Source organism: Thunnus albacares, chromosome 3 (assembly GCF_914725855.1).
Source record: "Thunnus albacares chromosome 3, fThuAlb1.1, whole genome shotgun sequence".
NCBI classification, from domain to species: domain Eukaryota; kingdom Metazoa; phylum Chordata; class Actinopteri; order Scombriformes; family Scombridae; genus Thunnus; species Thunnus albacares.
In genome coordinates this window covers 8,432,877-8,456,002 of record NC_058108.1, presented here as the reverse complement: position 1 = coordinate 8,456,002, position 23,126 = coordinate 8,432,877, and the positions used below count along the sequence as shown (strand labels likewise).

At 40.3% G+C, this 23,126-nt stretch overlaps 2 protein-coding genes across 5 annotated transcripts; both read right to left on the bottom strand.

Moving 5' to 3' along the window:
- Window positions 1–45: 45 nt before the first annotated feature.
- On the bottom strand, window positions 46–14,928 carry wbp1lb (WW domain binding protein 1-like b). 2 transcript variants are annotated; one of them, XM_044346175.1, is made up of 4 exons: window positions 14,515–14,928; window positions 6,922–7,024; window positions 4,795–4,956; window positions 46–3,681 (listed from the first exon to the last, which is right to left on the bottom strand). In XM_044346175.1, the coding sequence occupies exons 1-4, from the start codon at window positions 14,599–14,601 to the stop codon at window positions 2,843–2,845; spliced, it is 1,191 nt and encodes a 396-aa protein (XP_044202110.1). In that variant the 5' UTR covers window positions 14,602–14,928; the 3' UTR covers window positions 46–2,842. The 2 variants fall into 2 exon arrangements, with proteins under 2 accessions (XP_044202110.1, XP_044202111.1); XM_044346176.1 differs by lacking the exon at window positions 14,515–14,928 and adding an exon at window positions 9,256–9,695.
- A 954-nt stretch (window positions 14,929–15,882) lies between these two features.
- Window positions 15,883–23,010, bottom strand: poll (polymerase (DNA directed), lambda). Of its 3 annotated transcripts, none has more exons than XM_044346163.1 (9): window positions 22,922–23,010; window positions 21,840–21,983; window positions 21,442–21,739; window positions 19,761–19,878; window positions 19,247–19,600; window positions 18,897–19,070; window positions 18,475–18,603; window positions 16,751–16,919; window positions 15,883–16,647 (listed from the first exon to the last, which is right to left on the bottom strand). In XM_044346163.1, the coding sequence occupies exons 2-9, from the start codon at window positions 21,952–21,954 to the stop codon at window positions 16,286–16,288; spliced, it is 1,719 nt and encodes a 572-aa protein (XP_044202098.1). In that variant the 5' UTR covers window positions 21,955–21,983; window positions 22,922–23,010; the 3' UTR covers window positions 15,883–16,285. The 3 variants fall into 3 exon arrangements, with proteins under 3 accessions (XP_044202098.1, XP_044202100.1, XP_044202101.1); XM_044346165.1 differs by having other exon boundaries at window positions 19,247–19,585; window positions 22,922–23,009; XM_044346166.1 differs by lacking the exons at window positions 21,442–21,739; window positions 21,840–21,983; window positions 22,922–23,010 and adding an exon at window positions 20,019–20,136.
- Between the last annotated feature and the right edge of the window lie 116 nt (window positions 23,011–23,126).

Below are 23,126 nucleotides of genomic sequence, written 5' to 3'. Positions count from 1 at the left end.
AAGTATAGTTTACCCACATCAAAAATAAACACGACTCAGTCATGCTTGAATTTAAAAGGGTATGTTTATTGAACATACATCCATCTTGGTTGTTGTAATAAATGGCTTATGATCAGAACATTCAAAGAATATGTGCAAAACCACCTTACACACACTGGTGAAGACAGAAAAGTAGTGTCTTTGGCAAGATGCCCCTGATCTTGTTAACAAGCTATCTACTACATGTTAGTCAAATGTATGTACCCTTTAACACAACTTCAGGATAAGTCTCAAAAGAAATTAAATCTTTTCTCAACAGAAATAAAATAATACCCAGGATGAGAAAAAATAAAACAAATAAAGCTAATGATTTCACAAAAATGATAAAAGCAACTATTTGGTTCACAAGCATGTCACAGAATACTGTACACAATTTGAAAATATAAAGTGGTTTTGAAATTCTACACAGTTCCAATCACGCTCGAAGGATTCAACTGATATGAAAAATAGCTCATCTTTGTACTACATGTATCACAATTACACATTATTATTTTCTACCTCACAAATAGCAAAAAAAAAACAACAACATATAAAGCACATTAGATCATGTTCAGGCTTTGATGGGTAAAATTCAATCAGCTTATTCTCAAAAGAGAAAGTTTACATGTAACGATTCAACTTGTGCTTAAAGGTACTACTTTTTTAGGAGACATCCTCTGTTATAATGCTTTCAGGTGCGAATATGTGTAAATCTGTGAGACTGATGGTTGAAACATTTGTGCTTTGCAGACACTGCAATGTGTGCAGGGTTCTCCAAAGAAAGACATCACAATGGCATGTAACACCTTTGCAATTTCCAGTTAATTTCAGAACGTGGGCGATCAAAAACGATGAATCAAAACAAGTCCATTTGTAAAAGTTTCACACTCATGTTCAATATCGAAATCAGTGGCATTTTTTTCTGGCACATTCACCATCAACCAACATCTATTACAGCTGCAGTGAGATTTGTAATTAAAGGGCAGATTTACGACATACAAGCTGAGAACCAGCTATTAAAAGGCATTTCAAACTGATGAGATAAATGAATGGAACCAATAAATGTTCTTACTTTAATAACACGTGGTCTTTGTTTTCTGTTTAGTGCATTATCATATTGCTTGTTCACCACATCCTGTGCCAAGAATGTTTCATCCATCATAAAAAAAAGACTTGCTGTTCAGAAATATCCTGTACCCTCCTTGATTATAATAGATATTCTACTATAGTTATTTTAGCAGCTTATCTGATTTTTAGTTTTTCTGTCTTTTCCACTGATAATTTTGGTTTATTTTTTCAGTTTTCAATCCTCTGTAACCCCAAGAGGTATATTTCCAATCACTAGGCTGCAATTGTTAGACATTTTGTTCTAAAATTGGCTGGTTGGGTTAAATAGTAATATTATGAATAATTTGTGCACAAACTTTGGGCATTTGCTCTACAATCATGACCATTATGTGTTGTGTGTGGGATAAATGAAACAAAATAAAGAAAACTTTTTAAAAAAAAACCATTTAAAAAAAACATAGTTTGTTATATGTTATGTTGAATTTATGAATACCATAGCAGAAGAATGTTGCTAATATGAAAATCCAATACAAAGAGTGTAATCCTGTGTGCTCAGGATTTATGTTTTTATCATGTATAGCTGGTGAATGTGGAAATCTATTGAAATAACTGACACAAAAGTTTGAGGTCTGATGTTGCCCATTCTGGCTGTAATCTCTGAAAAGCTTCATATTCTTTTCTTAGTTACGGCTTAGTTACCTGCTGTCTCAGTGTCTCTCAGGGTTTCACTGATGCTTATCAATGTTAGTCAAATTTCTGCATTTTCTGGGTAGGCACACGCTACAAACATTCATTAAATTAAGTTTAAAAACAAAACAAAACAACTGTATATAAACCAACAAAGTGAATGTTGCCTTGAGAAGTAAATCATGTGCTGCGATTTAAGACTGAATTTATGGAAAAAAAACTACGCATTTTCTGTTCTGATTTTCTTTCAGCTAAAAGCTTCATTTATAAAGATAAATACATTTTGTGCAAAATAGGAACTGCTCACATGAAGATGTGTTAATGCACTTATACTTCTCTATCACTAGCAGGTCAGATAGAGAGCAACAAAAACAGACATAAGGCAGAGCGGTTTTTAAGTCGCTGAAAAAGCACTTTAGAAGCATCAGTCTAACGGGACGTCCCACACAGTCTTGTTCTGGTGTCCCTGTACAGTATCGGCTTGCATAAACACACACATTGCACTCATCTGAAATGTTCCTGCTGTGTGTATTTTTTTACTACCTAGTTTCCTGCCTGCGGAGAAAGGCTTTGAAAAATTGTTGAAACTGGTTGCACGCGCTCGGTGAGGAGAGCTGCCTTCATCCCGAGCACTGAACGTCCTGTCCTGTCACAGCCTCAGCTATCAAGTCTTTGACGTGTGTCAGTAGCTTCCGTTGCATGAGCCACTGAAGGACTGTGTGTGTGTGTGTGTGTGTGTGTGCGTGTGCGCAGTGTAGTGAGTCTTACACCTATACACAGGCTATTAAAGGGCTTGCACTGCCCACATATAACCCAAAATACACAGGTTAAGGCCACTGTTCCAGTGTGGGGAGGAGCAGATTTTCTCAACCTTTCAATCTCATTCATTTCCAGTTGAGATTCCACTTCCTGCTCCCACACCTGTTTTATCTAAGATGTACACACTCATAACAAATACTCACTTTTAGACATAAAACACTTGCTCAGACACAAAAGCCTTTTCTTCCGAGCCTCCATATTCGGTGCCAAGTGCTCTCCTTCCCTCTGTGACGAAGGTGTGTTAACTGTTTCAGCCCTGCGGCTCAGTGCTGGTGCTGTGGTGCGCTCCCTCCTGCTCGCTGATGGTGTGGAGGAGGAGGCACACTGGAGGGTGGAGTGAGGCGCTGCCTATCTGGTGAGCTGACTGAGGGGGTCCTGACGGCCCTCGTGCAGCCCGCCTCTCCAGCCCGCCCAGCGCCTGCTCCTCCTCCACACTGAAGGAGGCGCGATGGCCACAGCTGTCACAGAAGTCGCCGGCCTCCTCCCCCTCCTCCTCTTCGTCGTCGTCATCTCCCTCACGCCCCAGCAGGCTCTCTAGCTCCCTCAACTCTTTGCCTTCCTGGCCTGTCCCTCCTGCTCCGCTGCAACTGCCGCTCCCACGTGTGCCACACACGCACACCTCAATCCCAGAGTCCCCTGTAAATCGTCTCCTCCTTCCGTTGGGGAGGCGATCTTTGTCCTCAGAGCAACCCTCTGATAGGTCCTTCAGCAGCGGGTCCTTGCAAGAGTCTTCCCTACTTCCGCTTCTTTTCTCTTGGCTGATGAGTCCCTCCCTACTGAGCCCATCTGACAGCAGTATCATGCCTGAATCTTGTGCTGTCTGCATGGGCTTGTTGTCAGGCTTGGGCCTTAAGTCTAAAGTGGGGGGTTGTGGCTCCTCTAGGCTGGGTCTGCAGCACAGACTGTCAGAGACTGGGGGCACTGGAGTGGGCTGAATGGCTGGACAGTGTCCCTCCTGCTGCTCAGGAGACAGTGGACTAGAAGCCACTGAGGTTGGGCCTGTGTGTAAGGCACTGTAGGGAGGGGGAGGAGTAGGTGGCCGGTTGACCACCTCTTCATAGTCAGGCAGGAGGTAGTTTGGCAGAAACCCTGCGGAGAAAAAGATGAAAGAAAACAGCTCTGAGTGAAAACAGAAATACAATAAATTTGCATATGCACTGAAATAAATGTACACAACTTCAATTTGGAGTAATACATTAAGCAAGGCAAGCACCAATTATATGGACTGGTTTTGTTTTTTAAATACACAACATTGTCTGACCCCTGTATGATCAGAGTGCCCTAGCTGAACTTCCTAGACCACTATTCAAGCATTCCCAAAGCCACGGGAGGAAAATGTAACAACAGTTGAGGTCAAAACAAGCTCATTTCTAGGTCAGTTCTGTGCTGAGGACCATTGCAGCAGTGTGTGAGATGGTGTTGCAACTCTGGCAAGGTACCAAGAGAGAAATGCTGGCCGTTTCCTGAAAACTGGGGCATGCAAACAGGGAAGGTACTGACGCTGTGTGAAACCAGGGATGGCTCCCAGCGCAAACATTACATTTGAGCCAGGCTCCACTGCTTTAACCTACTTTTAAGTTCCTCAGTTTGATGCAACTAGAAAACGACTGACTCAAAATTATTCATAAAAACAAACAAACAATGTTTGTCTCTCCAAGAAACGATAAAAGAAGCTACTGGACTGCGTGAGATTGTCGCCTCTACAACAGACCTGACGCAGGTGTAAGTCGTACACTGCAGGTGGAAGGCTGAGCTGCAAAGCCTACACATTTAATGATTTTCTGTTCTTTAGACATGCACTTGTATGAATTTATGTTTACCGAGTAAGGAAAAGTGCTTTTTTTTTTTTTTTTTACAGCAAGGATTAATATGTGCAATTTGGTGATTCTTTTGTCTCTGAAAGAAACTGACAGCTTTTCCAAGCTAAGATGTGTGGGAAAGAGGTACATAGTAGGACCTCCCTCGAACAAACCACAGGAATTTAGAATTAAACAATTATAAATGCATTGTATTCACCAACTGACTGGACGACTTTTTCTGTATTTTCTTCAGTTTGTTGTTTATTATCACTATCATAATCAAGATTTTCTGTTGTTGGATTGATGATCGTTACACATTTATTCTCAGTGCTCTGATTAATGCAGCTTTAAGCATTTCTGAATAACTGCTATCAGTCATCAATAGAATTCATAAAGATCTTACTGAAGTAGAAGGGCACAGAGGGGTAGTTGTGTGCTTCACGGTAAGCGATGAGGTTTATCTCGTGCTGCCGCTGCTGTTGCTGCAGTCTGTGTTTGGTGCGGCGATGGTGGCACACACAGCAGCAGCTCAAAATGAAGATGATAGCCCACACTAACCAAAACCCTACAGGAAGAGAAAAATCAACACAAAACCTGTCACGTTTTCCAGTGGAACAACAACAACAACATGGAGAAAATGTAAATGTGACTGTTTTGCTTGATATTCTAAATGAACTCACACACGCTGATAAATAGTAAACAAGGAAGAATTGTGCTCTACAGTATCCATGCTGTTTAACTCTACTGGCTTGTGGTGATATAACAAAGTGCCTGCTGCTAACACCAACATATCACTGCAGATCACATACTGTCAACATCTGGTTCTATCATAGTGAATCATTCTTATGCTTGTATACCGTATGTATGTGGTGCATTTCCTGGCATATAGTCAATTTAATCATCATTGAACAGTCCAAGTCCGTTCTTATCTCGCACTGACAGATTTACAGCCTTTCCCATTTCTTTCTCTCTGAAGCAACCCCATAATTTACACCACAGTTGTATCACTAGTTCAACTCTGAGCTCTCTGCTTTCTCACTTAAGAGACACTTGTCATATTTGTAAATGTTCTGGTCCAACCGAGCAGGAAAATAAATGTTAAAAAATAATATGAGCCATTAATTTTGAAATGTTGAAATTTTGGAGGACGACAAACACAATTAAACTGAACTGCAGATGCGGTTCTTCTTTGTCATAAACAATGACAAGAACATCCCAGCACGGCTTCGCCATTTAGGAGCGTTCTATGCTTTTTTTTCCCCCCTTGTATGGCATCAAGTCCTAATTTTCTCCAAATTAATTATTTGTGGCGCTGTGCTATCTAGAATCCAGTCTGAACAGCAGCAGCAGGGGACAAAAACTGAGTGAGGCTTCAAAAACGCCCCAGTTTATGTTAAAAGTGTTTGAAATAAGTGAACTGCCACTACGTCGACAAAAAAAAAAGAAAAAAAAAAAGGGAAACCACTTCGAGGACTACAGCGCAAGGCCGCCTTCGTCTCTGGAAAATCAGAATATAAACTATACAATATGGTGCCCGGTACGGTGCATGTCTGTGCAATTTAACGTCCTCAATGCCTCATTACTAACTTCTTATCTTCAAGAGATGCCGACATATTGTCATGACTGCACCTTCAAAGTGATATGAGATCTTCTGTTCTCAGTTCTAAAGAATTAATTGTGGGCTTTTAGTACTTTATTGATGGCCATCAGCTCTGCTCTTTTACTACTGTGCAATATCTGAAAAAGCTGGGTTATATCTAAACTAGAAGGGAAAACAGTGCCGTGTTCTTCCTCAGGTCATTAATAAATAGATAATGTTGTATTATGAAGTTTGTATAAATAAGCTGACTCCAGTTTGAATGTTGCTTATTTCTAAGAACCTACACCAACTGAAATACGCCTCCTTTGTCCTTGAATCAACCTTTCCACTACTGAGGACTGGAAAAGATCTGAATTACAGACATTATAAATCTCTTTAAAACCTAAATTTACTATTCATCATATTGTACAGCCCTATCAAAACATTTCCTGCAAATCTTTAAACAACATTCTGACATATCCTCGCAAACAATAAACTTTTTGTAACTTAAAATGGACACGACGTGACATGTTTGGCGCATTTTATAGATAAATGAACCCACATGTCAAAGTGTTCTTGCAACATTAAAGCACTTCTGAAAGTTTGTTCTCAGTCAAAGAACAAAACATAAAGGTAATTTTGAGGATGCCACATTATTTTTTTTTTTGAACAACTTTCAACATTTTTCTCTTATTTTCCAGGAACGATAAAGTAGCCTACAAAGTTCTGGCATCGCAAAAAAAAACATGTCCCAGTTCTCAGGATCAGTATTTCACCCCATATGTTCCATCCTATTCATCTTAGATGGGCTACTAAGTAGGTAATCACTATAGTTTAACATCACAATGGCTAATTCTATCAAATCCTGTGTGTTCGTGCCTATAAAGGAGAGGGAGGGAGAAGAGGGGATACAGACCAGAGAGACAAACCGAGGAAAGAACGGACACTTACACCAGAGCTCATAGTAGTAACTGCAGCACTGAGACTCTCCGCAGCAGTGACCGGACTCACAGATGTAACTCTGGTTGTTGACGCCTTCGCAGTGCAGTAGGCTCTGCAAGACAAGCAGGAGAAACACTACTGTCACTTTAAAAAGGAATGCATCATCAACAGCTCAACTTTAAAAATAAATAAAACATCTCGAGGCATCTGGTTACGTTGTGCAGGGCCTATGAAAAAATAACCAAGCCCCCCAACCATGTATCAAGTTTTGTTCTTTAAAAACGATAAGTCACACTGAGTGAAACTACATTTGTACATTTTAATTTTGTTTTCACACTGATCAACAGAGAATACTCTTTACTGTTTGTTGTAAAGTAAGAAAAATTAATCTTGACATAAATTAAATACAATAACTGAAAATATTCACCCTCGTTATGATGACACAAACTAAATCATCACTGGTTCAGCCGTCTGTTTTCAGATGTTAATTAAGTTAAATGATGGTGTGTAATAAAATGAGTAAGTGATTCTACTGTAAATAAACCACATTATATACATGATGTTACTTTCAGCCACAAACAACACAGTCCAGCTGACTGTTCACTGAGCAAGAAGAAGAAAATGGTAAACTTTAAGTTTTCAAGTTTTTGTCACTTAAGCAGAGCAACCAATTTACTCAAAAGAACCTGCATTGCATTGAAAGGCCATCACAATTATGAACATTTGTAATTATGCATTATAATTAGTTTTGTACTCTTCCACATTTGTCATTTTCAATTCAGTTTCATTTGGTTTCAGTTGACTCATTTTTGATAATCCTTGCTTTACTTTATTTTCTTACATTTTGATTGCCCAGTCTGGTTGTTTCATGATCCACTGGTAAAAAAAACAAAATACTGGTAAAAACTTGCTACTAGACTACTAGAACCCGTGTTATCATCAGAGCACCATGTTCTCCCTGGCGTGGCTAAAATGTGGTTATAACTTGTTAAACTGATGGTGCTCTTACACCTTCATTTTCAATACAAATAAAAACAACAACAGGACTTTTTTTGACTTGTCATATTAGGAAAAGCACAGGTATTACTGATAACGTTAACGATGGTTCTGTTCTTTTCAAGTGTCCCAGTAAGTTGGAACGATACCAGGACGCTGAAACTGAAGCAGCTAAATGGAATCCAGCCGTCATTAATTTGATTATTTACACCTGAGCTTTTCCTTCTGTGACATGTGAAAACTGTCTGTGGTGATTTCAACTGGTGTGGAGTTAATTCAATATGTACGTTTTTCTTCAGTTTACTGTAACATTCGCTGTGTCCCAATTCCATACATAATAACTCTAAGCTAGTTTTGAGTATGTAGTGTGCTGGAAAAGCAACAAAATAAAAAACTCAAAAACAGCCAGTATGCATACACAAAAAATGCTTCATTTTTAAGTGTGCTATTAATTTGCACTGTTGCCCCACTGTTATTGCAACGCGTTAAGGACACTTACAGCTAAGAAAAATGTAACTTGAGAATGGTGGTGCAAGAGCGCCACAAATATCAAAAAACAAAGTAGTAAATCTTTAGTAAGACCGTTTCCTCTTTCTGACGTCTGATGGCATCGTTTCATATTTTTATAAAACGGTAGTAGACTAGTACACTGACTGCAAACATGATGTGTACAATCACTGTATGATATGAAACTGGGACAGACACATATTTCTACATACCTAACCCTGACCTTTGATTTAGAATAATTACCATAACACTAGTAGCCAACATTTATACTTAGCAATGGATGTGGTGCTAGCCACTTGTGCTGGTAAGCTGCTAGAGTTTCATCAGTGTTTAAGGCCCATATCGAGTGCACATATTTGAATCTCAGCCAGCACAAAACCACTCAGTATGTTGCACAATATCTAATCAACTATTTCAACTTAAAAGTGCAGCTGAGGCCTAATCAGAACTCGGAAAATGTCAGAAGATGTTCAGCTCAACGGTCTACTTTCATCCACAATCAATAAGGCATCTGTCTCTACTCCAACAGTCTGTTTCATGTCTTTACTATCAATACGCCAAACTCTTGCCTCATCAAAAGTTAACTTTACAAAGCGCATTACTAATTTCCATCGCCCCCATGAAAAGTTAAGTTGTGAAAGGACCCTGGCTAGACCATAATCAGATCAGATAGATCAGGATAGTGCCAAAAGACAAGGGAGCACTGTAATCAAAATCCTCTCATGAGAAAGGCCTATGGATTTTTCCAGGATGATCCCTCAGGTGTTTTCTTCTAGATCAGCTTAATGATTAGCTAGCCAAAGTTCTATATAAGGAAAGTTTTCTTTCTCCATAGATTACCAGCGTGGGTCCCAGATTAAAAGGCATGATGATCCAAGGTCCAAAAATCCTAGACAAGTCCCTCCACCTCATGGGTCATTATCCCACAGAAGAAAAAGTCAAACAGCTCTCAAACATACTCTCACTCTCTCTCCCTGCCTCCCTCTCTCTATATCTCTCTCTCTCTCTCTGTCCACCCTACCCTCACTCACACACACTCCCTCACCCCACTCCAATCCAGGCCCAAACAGCGGACAAGGATTGCTCTACGGAAATTTCCAAGCAGCAGCGGAGAGCGAGCTCCTGACTGGAGCGCTGCATGATAATAAGGCGCACAGAGTGGTGAGAGGTGTGTGCAAGTGTGAGGCAGGGAGAGAAGGGGCAAGAAAAGCACTGAGAAAGCCAGACGGAGAGCAGTAACGCAGGAATGATTCGTCACACACACACACACACACACACACACACACACACACACACACACACACACACACACACAAGTCCACTAGATCAGCACAAACCCGACTGCTGACATAAATTGTGGCCGCGGCCTCAACCCTTAGTGATGAATCACTTCTCAACAGCTGTTTTAACCTTATCAACTTGTTTGACATGTTTTAAAACTCAGCTGAACACAGAGGGATTTAATTCTCTGTGTAATAAACACACAATGTTCTGTTCCCCCCACTTTGTCTCTGATAAGTTCAGCTGTTTTCACTGACTGTTCTCCACCATATGCTCTCTGCTTGGCAGTCTGGGCCATTTTTGCAATTTGATACAGATAGGCATCTAGTTTGTTTGGGTCTTCAGCCTGGGCTGCATAAAGATAGCCAAGTACTGAAGGTGGAGGGAGAGTGTCGGGATTTCGCAAACAGTCCTTCACACACACACACAAAAAAAAGTGCTCTAGCAGCTAATCTTCAACATGCATGTGACTCCACAAAATAAAACTAACTCGTGCTGCTGAAAATGGGAGGTGAAAGGTCTCGATGAAAGAGCTAAACCTGAGAACTTCTACGTCACCTGAGACCATCCCTGAGTAACTGTTATTTTTCACTTATCCTGTAGGATGCAGACAGTGACCGAGCAAAGAATCTGCACAGACTGGATTCCTCTGTCTCCCATCCAAGCAGGCAGCGATGAAACAATCCTCCTCTCTCATGCTATACTACCATATTAAAGGCGGATTTGGTTACCGTCCCAGAAATGAACACCGCATTAGAAAATAATAACCTTAATAATGAGAAGCTGTTGAAATGAGCAGACAATGAGACAATGTTCAAAATCCCCTGGTGACTATCGAATACTGATCCTGGAGAGAAGTGGCTGTGGTTATTAGTTAATTCTTGACTGCACAGTCAGAGCTGATCCACTTAGCACAGGCCCGTAGGACTTGGCAAGTTAGCTGATGCACGTAAAGACCTCGTTGACCCCTTATTTATTATTCTGTCCTGCAACAAAGAAAGGTGCTCTTTCACAGTCATCAAGGTTATGCGAAACAAAACACTGCTGACGCGTTTGTAGCGACCGTTAATGCTGTACGTTCCCCCGAAGAATGTCTTCCGACTTTCAACGTCCAGAAGAGACAGTTGTCTCATTTTATCTCAGTGTCAGAACATACTGTATGTTTGCCAACAGCTAACGTTTCACTTTCAGATACAAGATTTGGACAAAGTCCAGCTGTTAATATTAAATAACTACAACCTAGCTTTGATACAGCACTGCTACATAAGAACTACATAAGAGTTAACACTGACCGGCTAAACATAGTAGTCATGAGGATGAGGAAGACCCACTGACCATCATCTTCTCTGCTGGGGTTAGTATGACAACTATATCTATAACTATATAATTTCATTCACTGTTTCACTAATATTAGTTTTACTAATGACTGAATTAACACTACAAGTTTTGACATGTCAAGGATGCTGACCCTATGCTTATGTTTCCCTGATTAAGGGAGACTTATTAAAGTCCCCCTCCACTCAAAAATGTGTTTGGCTTGTTGTTCCTACAGTTGGATGTTTGAGCTTCTCTGTGCAGAATGATGTACATGTGCAGAGTTTGAGACTAGAAGCTGTTTTCACATTCATCTGCTGAAAGTGTCTCTGTACTCACTGAAAATCTGATATGAAGGGTCACACATACGAGCATGATTTGTAACATCGCAACTACTTTTGAGCCAGTCGCGGTCCGATATACAACTTACACAAGTGTGATGTGGAAACTTGTAGCTTCCAGTGTACAAACACTGAGAATGAACTTTTCAGTGAAGTAAGAGACATCTTGTATCCAGCAGATAAACTTTTGAAATGAATATTTGCAGATTCATAGATTCTAGATTTTTTTAATGAGGGATGTGATTTTAAGGTAATTTGTGGAAAAAAACATGTCAGACACATATTATTATTCCATGCAGAGTATTCTTATTTACTTTACAACATGTCTGGAGGGGCTCTTTAACCTTTTTTTTTTTAAATGTTTTTGCACTAAAGAGCTTGGTATAAGATCAAAGATGAACAAAAGTCAAATATGGAACTGGCTGGGGACCATCACTCTTATAGCTTATCCTCAATTTTTTTTTTATCAAAAAGCAAAACAATACCTATGCTATTAAGGTGTGTGTGATGGTGAGTGACAAGGGTCCTTGGCTTGGCCCATGATATCATGTGACTATAGTAGTTAACTCAGCTTTACAAGCTCTTATCCAACGTATCAGGTAGGGCTGTGCGATATGACGATATATGTCGTGTGATGATGGAAAAACGTCTATCATTTCATATTATGCTCTACTGTTTATTTCACTGTGTTGCAAAGCACACGGCACAAATGCAGGCAGGAAGTTTGCATGAAAGCAACACAAACAAACAGAGGAGAGTGAACGTGACACAGAACAGGGTAATTCTGAACAGAAGGACTCCAACCAGTAATGTTTTATATTTTGTTACATGCTTAATTGAAAATTCGCACAAAGGTTCTAAATAAAAGGAGGAAAATAATCAAATATGAGTAAGGACCTTTCCATGTAGTCATTTTATATACACTATTTATTCATTGAATTTACAGAAAATGTGCTTTATTATGTGTATTGTTATCTGGATATGAAATGACCTATATCGGGATATAAGATTTTGGTCATATCACACAGCCTTAGTTTTAGGTAAAAAGCCAAACCATTAAGCGTAATGTTTTTATAGTCTTTTGGTTTTTTGTTGCAGCTATAAACAGCTGTGTAAAGAAACAGAAGAAACAGCTGCAAACTTTTTGAGGTAACAGCCCCCTGATACATCACGGTGATTGAGTTCATATCAGCTGGAAAGTACAAATTTTTGACTTGTCAAGATCTGAAATATTATGGGCTTTATAGCTGTACTGACAGAAATCTACATATGAATCAAGTTGTAGTTATGATTTAGAAAGGGTCAGACTGGAGTTATTGTTCATCTTGAAAGATGTGGATATAGTGAACTTTCTTGAAAGGAGTTTGCAAAGAGAAGAAGTAGCCCTGAGCGACGTGATGTAACTCAGCTTCACAGGCAGAAACAAATGACATACATTCACTGTTACACTGTTCCCCGGCATAGTTTTATCCAGATACCGCATGTGATAACAATGGTAGCTGGAATTTTTACCCTAGGGAAAAAAACAAACATCAAAAACCCATCTTGGTCTATTATTTTCTGACCTTTGTGCCTTGATATCTTAGCAAAATTCTTGGACAGCAGAGGAACTTGAAACTTCAGCACTTTTGTGGGCCTCAGAGATATCTTGGCACATTCGCTACTGATAAAACAAACAAGCTGTTATCTTGTATGAAAGGACTGACCAGGTCCTGATATGGTTTTCTCACTGCTTTCTCACGATGACTGGAATGACCAATAGCTAATAGATACAGTAATGGCAACACAACACTGTTGATGTTTGATATGCTAGATTGCCCAGAAAATCTTTGGAATTCTGTGTCAGCTGATCATTTCAATTTGTTTTAGCTCATGAAGAAGTACTTCTGGTGCATCCTTGAGTCTGTAATAAGTGAGAATGCAGACTGTTGTTGCTGCACCTCTTGACTCACAACACTGTAGACAAAAATGCCTGCTACAACACAATACTAAAACTGCAGTGCCTCCACATAGGCATAAGTAGAAGTTCCATAGTCATCTAGTGAAGCAACCCAATATTTGCTTTGTGTGTGTTTTTAAACATTTGTATTACGCATCACTGGCTCACCAAAAATGCACTATATAATTTCCCCAAATGTGAAATTCAAATACTGAACAGTACCAGATGCTGACTAATAACATCAAACTGCCCACTCAAATTACACGTGGTAAACAATATATAATGTTACAATGACTGCAGGTCTCCAAAATATGTAACTTTGCATCTAAAAGGCAATAACACACTTATTTTTGATTCATTCCTGGCTGTGAATTTCGATTTACGTTGCTGCACTGCGACTACGAAATTGCATTCTGACCCACTAGAAAGAATCAAGAATGCTATTTAAATCACATTTACAGCAATTTATTATCTTTGGAGCTGTACATCAGTACAATGTGTTATAAAAATGAAAGGGGGAAGCTGAAGCCTGTGGTTCATTTTCTGTAATACAGAGGAAGCTACCTTTAACACTTAGAAATATTGTTCTTCATTTAAATGTGTTCATTTACATAAAAGCTAAAAGTATCAGATGGCCTAATGACTGGGAAGGAAGTGATTATAACGTCATTATGAACTAATTGACAACTTATTTTAACACTATCTTCACACAGGTTCGTCAGCATAATTAATGTAAATAACTCAGACAATAACAGCTATTACGTGTTTATCTGGTAAAGATAATTACAAAAGTCATGTGCCAATTAGTTATTATGTCTACTTGTGTGGCGGAATTCATACCTGAATTACTGCTTCTGTTGTTTATGCAACTCATTTCTGGCTAAAATGTCAACCTTCTACCATAAACACAACACATCAGAGCGAGGCCCTGACTCCCGGCTGTCACTTTACTTCAACAGTGCTAAGTGCGTTAGCCACCGCAGCTAACCAGCCAGGCAAGCGTGCTATCATCTCTCTTGACAGGACAGTACAAGTTAAAGCTAGCTAATATTTCATGACAGCCGGTATACTATACTACAGGTACGCTTGGGCTCACTGTTAACAAGCTAATAAATGTGTGGACACTTTGCTAACTTAACCGGATAGCTAACTAGCTAGTGAAGACACTTTGCTAACTTAGCCGGATAACTAGCTAGCGTACAGCCCTTGTTTTTGACTGCTTACCCTCTCTGCTGCGGACTCGGTGGGGGTGACAGAGCCGACAGCGTGCAAAAACAACCCCATTTTGAGAGCCGACCATACGCCTCTCATTCCTCCAAAAAAGTTGCTACAGCTACGGCAAAACCATACGCACGCAAACACTGTTGTTCACAAACTGTGTCCGAGTATCCTCAACTATTCCTCGGCCCGTGTCGCGCTGAGAGGCCGCTGCATGCGCCGCCTCCTCTGCGTCCTGGACATTTCCACAAGGCACGGTGCTGGCGCAACCGGTTGCCGTCGGTGGCACTGGCTCATACAGCTGTTACACAAGCTGCTCCTCCAGCACGGGGACGCAGCCTCGGTCTGCTGGGTGTGGCGTGGTCACCTAGACCCGATCCATGTGCGCAACGTGAGGGGCGTTCAGTTGCGTGGATCGCCACTGGTTTTGCGGACTGGACAGCGATTGGACAGTCCGGGCCAGCTGGGGAAGAGGCTGACCAATCAGTGATCGGTGCGTCTGTAGTGCATGGCCTTGTTGTCTTCCTGGGTTCATCTTCTCCAGGCTCTGGTTTGTGGGAGCAGATCTCATCTGTACCCTTGATCCAAGTTATTAGTTTATAGTTGTATTTTAATATACCGCATTCAATGTGAAAGTGATTAGAAAAAAGGTGAGAGAGAGAAAAAGTTGCACATTGCACTAAACATGGAGAAGCAGGTGTCAGTTTTTATGCTCCACATATCTGGAACAAACTCTCAGAAAACTGCGAGTCTACTGCAACTCTGTTCTTTTTATTAAACCAAATTTGAGGCTTTTGATTAATATCTTACTGGACTGTGACTTAAACACCCGTTTTATCTGTCTTATTCTACTTTATCTTATTTTTATTTTCTATTTAACTCTTTTAAATTGTACTTACAACTTTTTATATTGTCTTTTGTTGCTTTTACATTTTGTCTTGATGCAGTTTATGTTTTATGTAAAGCACATTAAAATGCCTTCTTGTTGAAATATGATATACAAATAAACTTGCCTTACTTGCCTTACTTGACATTAGTCATATTTGTATACTTAGTGCGATACAAGTTCACCACTCAGCTTATACTGTAATATCTTCTCACTTCAGACTGAAGCTTGGAAACAGTCCTAACACATGACAAGATCTGCTATTACCTTTAAATGTTTTATTTCAATTACTCATCTTTCATAAAATAAACAGTAACAGACATCTCCTATATTAAAATGTTTTTAAACGGCCGGTACATTCAACTTGCTGAAGCCCATTTTTTTCACTCATCCCTAGTGGTATCTAGCCCTGCAGATAGTTTTGGATTTACCTGCTGAGGTTTTGAGATATCTGAAACTTCTGCTGCCACTCTAAAATAATGGAGATTGGTGGAATTTCATTTGATTTGTAAAACTCAACAGCAACCACCGACCTTACTGTGGATAGTTTTCAGTTGAACTACTTTCTACTGAAGTAAATGTTTTTTTTGTATTGTATTGGGGTAGTAGCAGAAGTTTCAAAGGACAGATATCTAAAAACCTTTGCACAAACAATTAAAACTATCCAGAGGGCCAGATAAGTGTAAAAATATTGACTTTGTGAATTGGGAGAACCTCCTTATTTAATCTGTAAAGTAAAAGCGCATTCAAGTCAAACAGGCGTGTCTAGCAGTAAAACATCCCTAAAGTTGACAGTCTGCATGTAACTGCAGTTTCCATTGTCATCATTCATCAACATCATGATTATTTTTCTATAAAACCATAAAATGTGTCATGGTGATTGGCAAATCATCACCAGTCCCTTTCACAAGGCTCCCTGTATGGTATGCCTAACAGACTAAACACTTCCTTCTCTGTAGGTGTGGGAAGTGGAGTGCCACCATGCACCTTCAAGCTACCTTGACGCACCACGCCTTCGTTAAGAGAGTGCTCAGATAAGCTCATGTTTTTTGTCTTTGCCATGGCCCTCATTGAGCGGTTGAAGTGCGCCGACCCCGTGAAATACATGACGGCACAGGCAAACTCATTGTAGGGCACCACGATGACGTCCAGCCTGCGATGGCGGTGGCCTGGTCCTGGCAAGCGGCACACACCCATGTATTTTTTCTGATCTCCATTCTCCTCGTGGCTCACCAGGTCATCTGTCAGAAACCCTTAGAGAAAAAACAGTTGTTGTTCTGAGTATTTCTTTGAAAGAACACAAACCTCTGGATTACGTGAGAAAATCATTTCTTACTTAAATGTGATAGAGCTTACCACTGTCATGGAGGATCTGCAACACTTTGCTGAAAATGCCCTTGTGGGACTTTCCGTCAGGGTGAGATATAAGTACATCAACATCTCCACATGTGGCTTTTCCCCGGCGGTAGGAACCACATGCCATTGCCACCAGGCCCGGCTCTATGGCCAGAGCAGCATCCCTCACCTGCACATACCCAGAAAAAATAAATCAGGTAAGACCTTTACCTTATTATATTACAAACTATAGGCTGTGTCGTCTATCTACAAGCACCTAGAAGAAGATACTCTGTCCTTCGTGATAAGGTAGATTCCCATTTCACTGATAGCCACTATTCTTGTTAAAGGGGACCTATTATGGTTTTCCTTATTTTCAGTCGTATATATAATGTTACATTGTCGGATGTTTATATTAAAAGTGGCCAATGTGTCAAATAATGAGGTAAACATATGTAGAAGTGATCCCTGTAAGCAAAAAGCATCGGCTTCAGACTGATTCTGAATACTCTGTTTTCATCGTGTTTTGGGGGTATCATGCCAAGCCATGACTCAAGTTGTGCTGGCACTCTGTGAGTGTTTTTCCATTACACAGCACCGCAAAGTAAAATAAGTTGTTTACCTGATGGAGGTGTGCTGGTCGTCTGCAGCTCTTCATCAAACATCATCATAACTGTGGCAGTTTCTGCTTATACTATTCCTCCCTGCATTATTTCTAAGTGATCCACTGAACAAAGAGCTCCGAATATCTCCATATGTTGTTCTGTCGCCCCGGTTTTCAGTGCCACCGACGAAGCTCCACATTTATTTCCTGTATATTCTTCACAATAAAAGTCCCCTGTTATTTAGTCATTTAAAAGCTTTTAGTATGAAGCAGTAAAGCAGGAAATGTTGGAATTTCATCAGTGGCAACTGAACACGACTCTGAAACAGCTGCCCCTTGGTAGGCTTCTGGAAAGCTGGCCAATCAGAACAGAGTGGGCTTATCGGGAGGGGTGCCTTAAAGAGACAGGAGCTAAAACTGCCTGTTTCAGACAGAGGCTGAACTGAGGGGCTGCATAAAGGGCCAGTATAAGATAAATAAGGAGTTTTCTGAACTGTGAATCATGCAAAGCTACTCTAGTGGAGTCTCAGAATAAAAATATAGAGCTGGAAATGAGCATAATATGTCCCCTTTAAAGTTTCTTTTTTTTAATACTTAGGTCCTCAAAAATGCAAAAGCATACTTTTTATTTTGTATTTTCTCCTCCTGTGTCCCCCCTAATGGCAAACAAGTAGCCCTCTACCTGTTCCCAGCCAAATACTGGGAGGTAAGCTTGCTAAAGCATCACATATTATTTTGACAAGCCTGAGGGAGTACACATGCTTTAGTCATCTATCTCATGTGCACTTTCTATCTGGCAGCTTTGGAGGAAAAAGAAAATCCAAGTAATACTATATGCAAACAACTAGCGTAGTACTCAGCGCTCTGGAGTGAACAGGTATCTGGCTAACTTAAGATGCAGCAACTTTCAAGAGTTAGTTTTCCCCTCTGGGATGCTCCACTTTGTGAGAATACAGTCTGGTTTTCCCATTTTCAAGCAGCAAAGGAAAGCTGACACAAACTTTTTCCTACTTCAAGCCTTTTGCCTCCAGATTTCTGAGGGTCAGAGGAGGAATCTTTTTCAGATATCACACCTCTGAGTAAACCTGACTAAACACACTGAAGTTACATGTTGGTATTGAGACAAATGGGGGTGCATTACCACTTTCTCAATGGCTGCTGCTTCTTCTCTGGGCATTCTGTCAAGAAAGTCGTCGTAGTGCTTGAGTCCTATTTTCTGAGTGTTGTTCAGGTGGGCTTTTGTGCGGATGTCCTCCAAAGTGCGAAATCCCTAACAGACAAATAACAGTTTTAAGAAATGTAAAGAATATCTTTAGAATATCCAAGGTTTCACTCTAGACATTTTTTTTATTATCTGGCATATCATTTAGTATTAGTGTAGGTACAGGAGCTAAACAAGTTTTGCTAATTAACTAGCATCAAGACAAAAATGGCATCTGGGCCATGTGTGGTGTTTGATATCATCCCTCAACCTGATGTCCAGTGCAGGTTCTGAGTTCAGCAACTCATATCAAACACTCACATTAACATACCTGTAGTATTTTGAATGTGTGCGTGCCTCACCTGTTGATACCATAACTGTGCAGTCTTAGCTCCTGCACCCCAGATGTTAGTAAAAAGCTCCAGTACTGGCACAGCATCTCCAATGTGATCTAACTTCCGCAGGTGACCACTTTCCATTATTTCATCAATTTTGTCGGCCATGCGTTTTCCAATCCCTGGGATCTGACAAGCCTCCTGAAAGCAATGAAAAATGTCTCCTGAAAAATGTTCTGATTAAAAAGGGAACATAAGACAAATAATCCCTGAAAAGAATCTGCATACTTTATCATCCAAAATAGAGTACTTTCTGTACTATACACAATATTGAAACTACTGACAACATTATATGAAATGTATCTGCATTAAGTTACCTGATATGATGTAACAGGCTTGTGGTAGCTCTTCAGTGCGTTCACAGCCTTGGAGTAACTCAGTGCCCTCCACTTGTCTCCTTGGTGTGTGTAAGCCTTGGCCAGCACTTCTAGTTTGTCTGTGATGTGCTTGTTGAAGTTATTAGTTTTGGACTGAGAGGAATGGGCGCAGACCCACTTCCCTGAGACCGGCTTCTGAGCAGCAGAGTCTGGACCGGGATCGAGGCTGAGGCTAGGAGTCTCCTCTTTGTGTTGCTGGCCAGTGATGAGAGCTTCCAGGTCACTTTGAGAGACGCCGTCTTCTTCCCCTCGCACTTCCTCTTTGCTTTCTAGGACTGTCTGAGAGTAGGAAAACTATAATGACAATTCCAACATACACAGAGTTGGTGTTGTTATGTGTTCAGGTTTAACTTTTTGTTCCTAACTGCTGTGCTTATATAGAGAATGAACAGCTTGATAACTGACACAAGAAACCTGGTAATAATTGTGTTTTCTACACGTAAAGGCAACTTACCATGTGTACGGTTTCCTCTTGCTTGGTTTGATCAGACACTGGCTCTACAATAGTTTCTGCAACAGGCTTATCATTCAGCAAGTCTTTTTTCATATTTTCATGTTGTGTTTCAGAGTCCCTAAGAGGAGAGAACATTTAAACATGGAATAATTGGTGACACTTAATTTTTGAATATATACCCACTTTTTCAATGTCAACAGTTTTGTAAATATTTGAATTTTAGGTGGTAAATGTGATGTATAGGTGAGAAGTAGTTACACTTTCACTGTACTGCAGTGCTGTCTTATCTCCCTTCCTCTCTACCCTCAGTGCCTCTGACTTCAGGTACAGATCAAAGTTGTGTCATCTGCAGAAATTCTTGGATGACTCGGCTATTGTGGGCTGTATCAGTGGAGGAGAGGAGGAGGAATACAGGGGGGTGGTTGATAAATTTGTGAAGTGATGTGAGCTCAACCACCTACAGCTTAACATCAAAAAGACTAAAGAGCTAGTCATGGACTTCAGGAAGCAGAGAATGCTGCCAACTCTTGTCTCAATCAGGGGGGCTGATGTTGAGGTGGTTAAGGATTACAAGTACCTGGGAGTATACATTGACAATAAACCGGACTGGTCTAGGAACACAGACACTGTGTTGAAAAAGTACCAGAGTTGACTCTTCCTACTGACAAGGCTCAGGTCCTTCAACATCTACAGGACCGTGATGTGCATGTTCTACCACTCAGTAGTGATGAGTGTTCTATGCGGCAGTGTGAAGCTGTGCAGCAGGGTGAAAGCAGCTGATGCCAACAGACTTAACAAGCTTATTAAGAAGGCTGGTTCTGTCCTGAGAGTCGAACTAGAGACTCTGGTGGATGTGTCTGGGAGGAGGATGCTGCAGAAACTTCTCAGGTGGTGGATCAGTTTAAATACTTGGGGTCAACTGTTCAAAGTAACGGGGAGTGCAGAAGAAGGTGAAGAAGAGAGTGCTGGCAGGGTAGAGTGGATGCAGAAGAGTGATTTGCAACAGAAGGGTACCAGCAAGAGTGAAAGGGAAGGTTTACAGGAGAGTAGTGAGACCAGCTATGTTATATGGTTTGGAAGTGGTGACACTGATGAAAAGACAGGAGGCAGAGCTGGAGGTGGCAGAGTTGAAGATTTTCATTGGGAGAGACAAGGATGGACAGGATAAGGAATAAGTATATTAGAGGGACAGCTCAGGTTGGACAGTTTGGAGACAAAGCGACAGGTGAGATTGAGATGGTTTAGACATGTGCGGAGGAGAGATGCTGGTTATACTGAGAGGAGGATGCTAAAGATGGAGCTGCCAGGCAAGAAGAAAAGAGGAAGATGCAGAGGACAGGAAGAGATGGAAACAAATGCTCCGCTGTGGTGACCCCTAACGGGAACAGCCAAAAGAAGAAGTTGACGTAGTGTTTTGATTTGACTATAAATGTCTTTCTCTACCACGTGTTTCTGTTGCATTGAGCATGTTAATGGCACAAGGATTTCCTTCGGGATTAATAAATTTCTTTCTTATCTTAGCTTCTCTTCTCTGTACTGTGAGTGAAAACAACACTGATGGAGTGCATGCACTGACAGGTACAAGTCTATATCATAGACTGGAAACATCACGAGACATGTATACACATAACAACAGCTTTCAGACACTAGCATTCTACTTAAGCAATATTAAGTCATTAACCTCTTGGGTAAAAGAAGACTGTAGCTGGCTTCATCCAGCAGTTGTTTCTCACTGATGCACAAGCTCAACCAAGTGCATTTCACCAGTTGGACTCCAGAGGGCATGCAGTCCACCTTCAGTAATCGCAGAGCCCTGCCACTGTCCATGTTGTCATCTACCACAACGTGAGTGACACCGGGACACAGTGAACTCGCCGTCTGTCCTCCATTCTGATGAATTTGTCTTTGGAAGATCTGACATCTGGCATTTCCTATTCCAGCAGTCAGGATGTACACTGTGACACCATTAAAAGTGTTTCCTAAGACAGAAGAAGAGAACGAGTTATAAAGATCAAATGTGTTGCATCGTCTGGCTTCTACTTTGGTGTAATCAGTATTGCACACACATAAAGTAGCAACCTGTGATATCACATTCATCAGGTTTCTTCTTTAAAGGGGGGGCTTCCTTTCCCTGAAGAACTCTGGCTCTTTTAACTTTTGGGAAAGCTTTCATGATCCCGTGGCGAGGTTCCATCTTGTATGTTGAAGGGGGGAGCCAGTGGCCTGTAGGAGAATTATGAAGTTATTCATAACTTTGCTGATGGAATCCACCCAAAAATCTGACATATAAGCTGTGTACTAATTGAACACTGCAGACTTTTTCTAATATTGAATATATAGTGTGTTTACACTAGAAAACAGACTGAACTTAAGTATTAAACTTTGGGATTTCTTTGTCTGCTAATTGAGATTTCTTTTTATATTTTGAATTTGGCAGTAGTTTTTACAATTTCGTACAATGTAGTTACAATTTGACAGTGATAGTGACAGTCAAAGTATATAAGTATTATCAGCAACATTTATTTGAGCATCAAAAGTTAAAGTATGCAAAAGGAATGGACGTAGGAAGTACTAATAACGCTAGCTGTCAAATAAATGTAGGTTAGTGGAGTAAAAAACACAATGTTTCTCTCTATATTGCAGTGATGTAAAAGTATAGCATAAAATGAAAATACTCAGGTTAGCTAACTCACAATTGTATTTACAGTAAGTACAATAGTTAAGTAGATGTACACAACCACAATTTGATTGATATCTGTCGTGTTGTACAATTTCCAGTATGTCAAAAGTTAAGCACGTGCATTACTCGTTCAGTTGCTGCCATAGATGCACTGTCAACATGAATGTGTGCCTTCTGTTGTTGGTATGGAAGATAGTGAGAGCTGTGGATTTTAATAATACAGATATCCAGCTAGCAGACAGCAATTTATCCTGTCCCATAATGAAATAGACTGAAAAAACAATCTTTGTTGTCACAGTTTGCATTAGCTATCTTTAGCTTGCGCTAACGTTAGAAACAGCAAAAAGTCGGCATTTACATTGTTTCACTGATCTTTTTCACTAAACATATAAATTACGCTTCAATGCGTTTCCAATATTTCCAAATATAACTGTACATTTGAAGCTAAATTCTCTTTAAACAGTAATGTTTTGGCTCTTACCCCTGTTCAGGCGGAACCATTCATATAGAAAACATAAAAGACGGACAACATTCAATTCAAATGTATCACTTCCGGGTTAATTTGTTTGTTGTTAAAATGTTTCTATTTCATACCATAGTTTATACCCCAAATCTTCATTTCACATTACGCATGTAATTACTTTAAAAAAAGAATAATCTTTGATTCATTCTGTCAATGTTTTTAT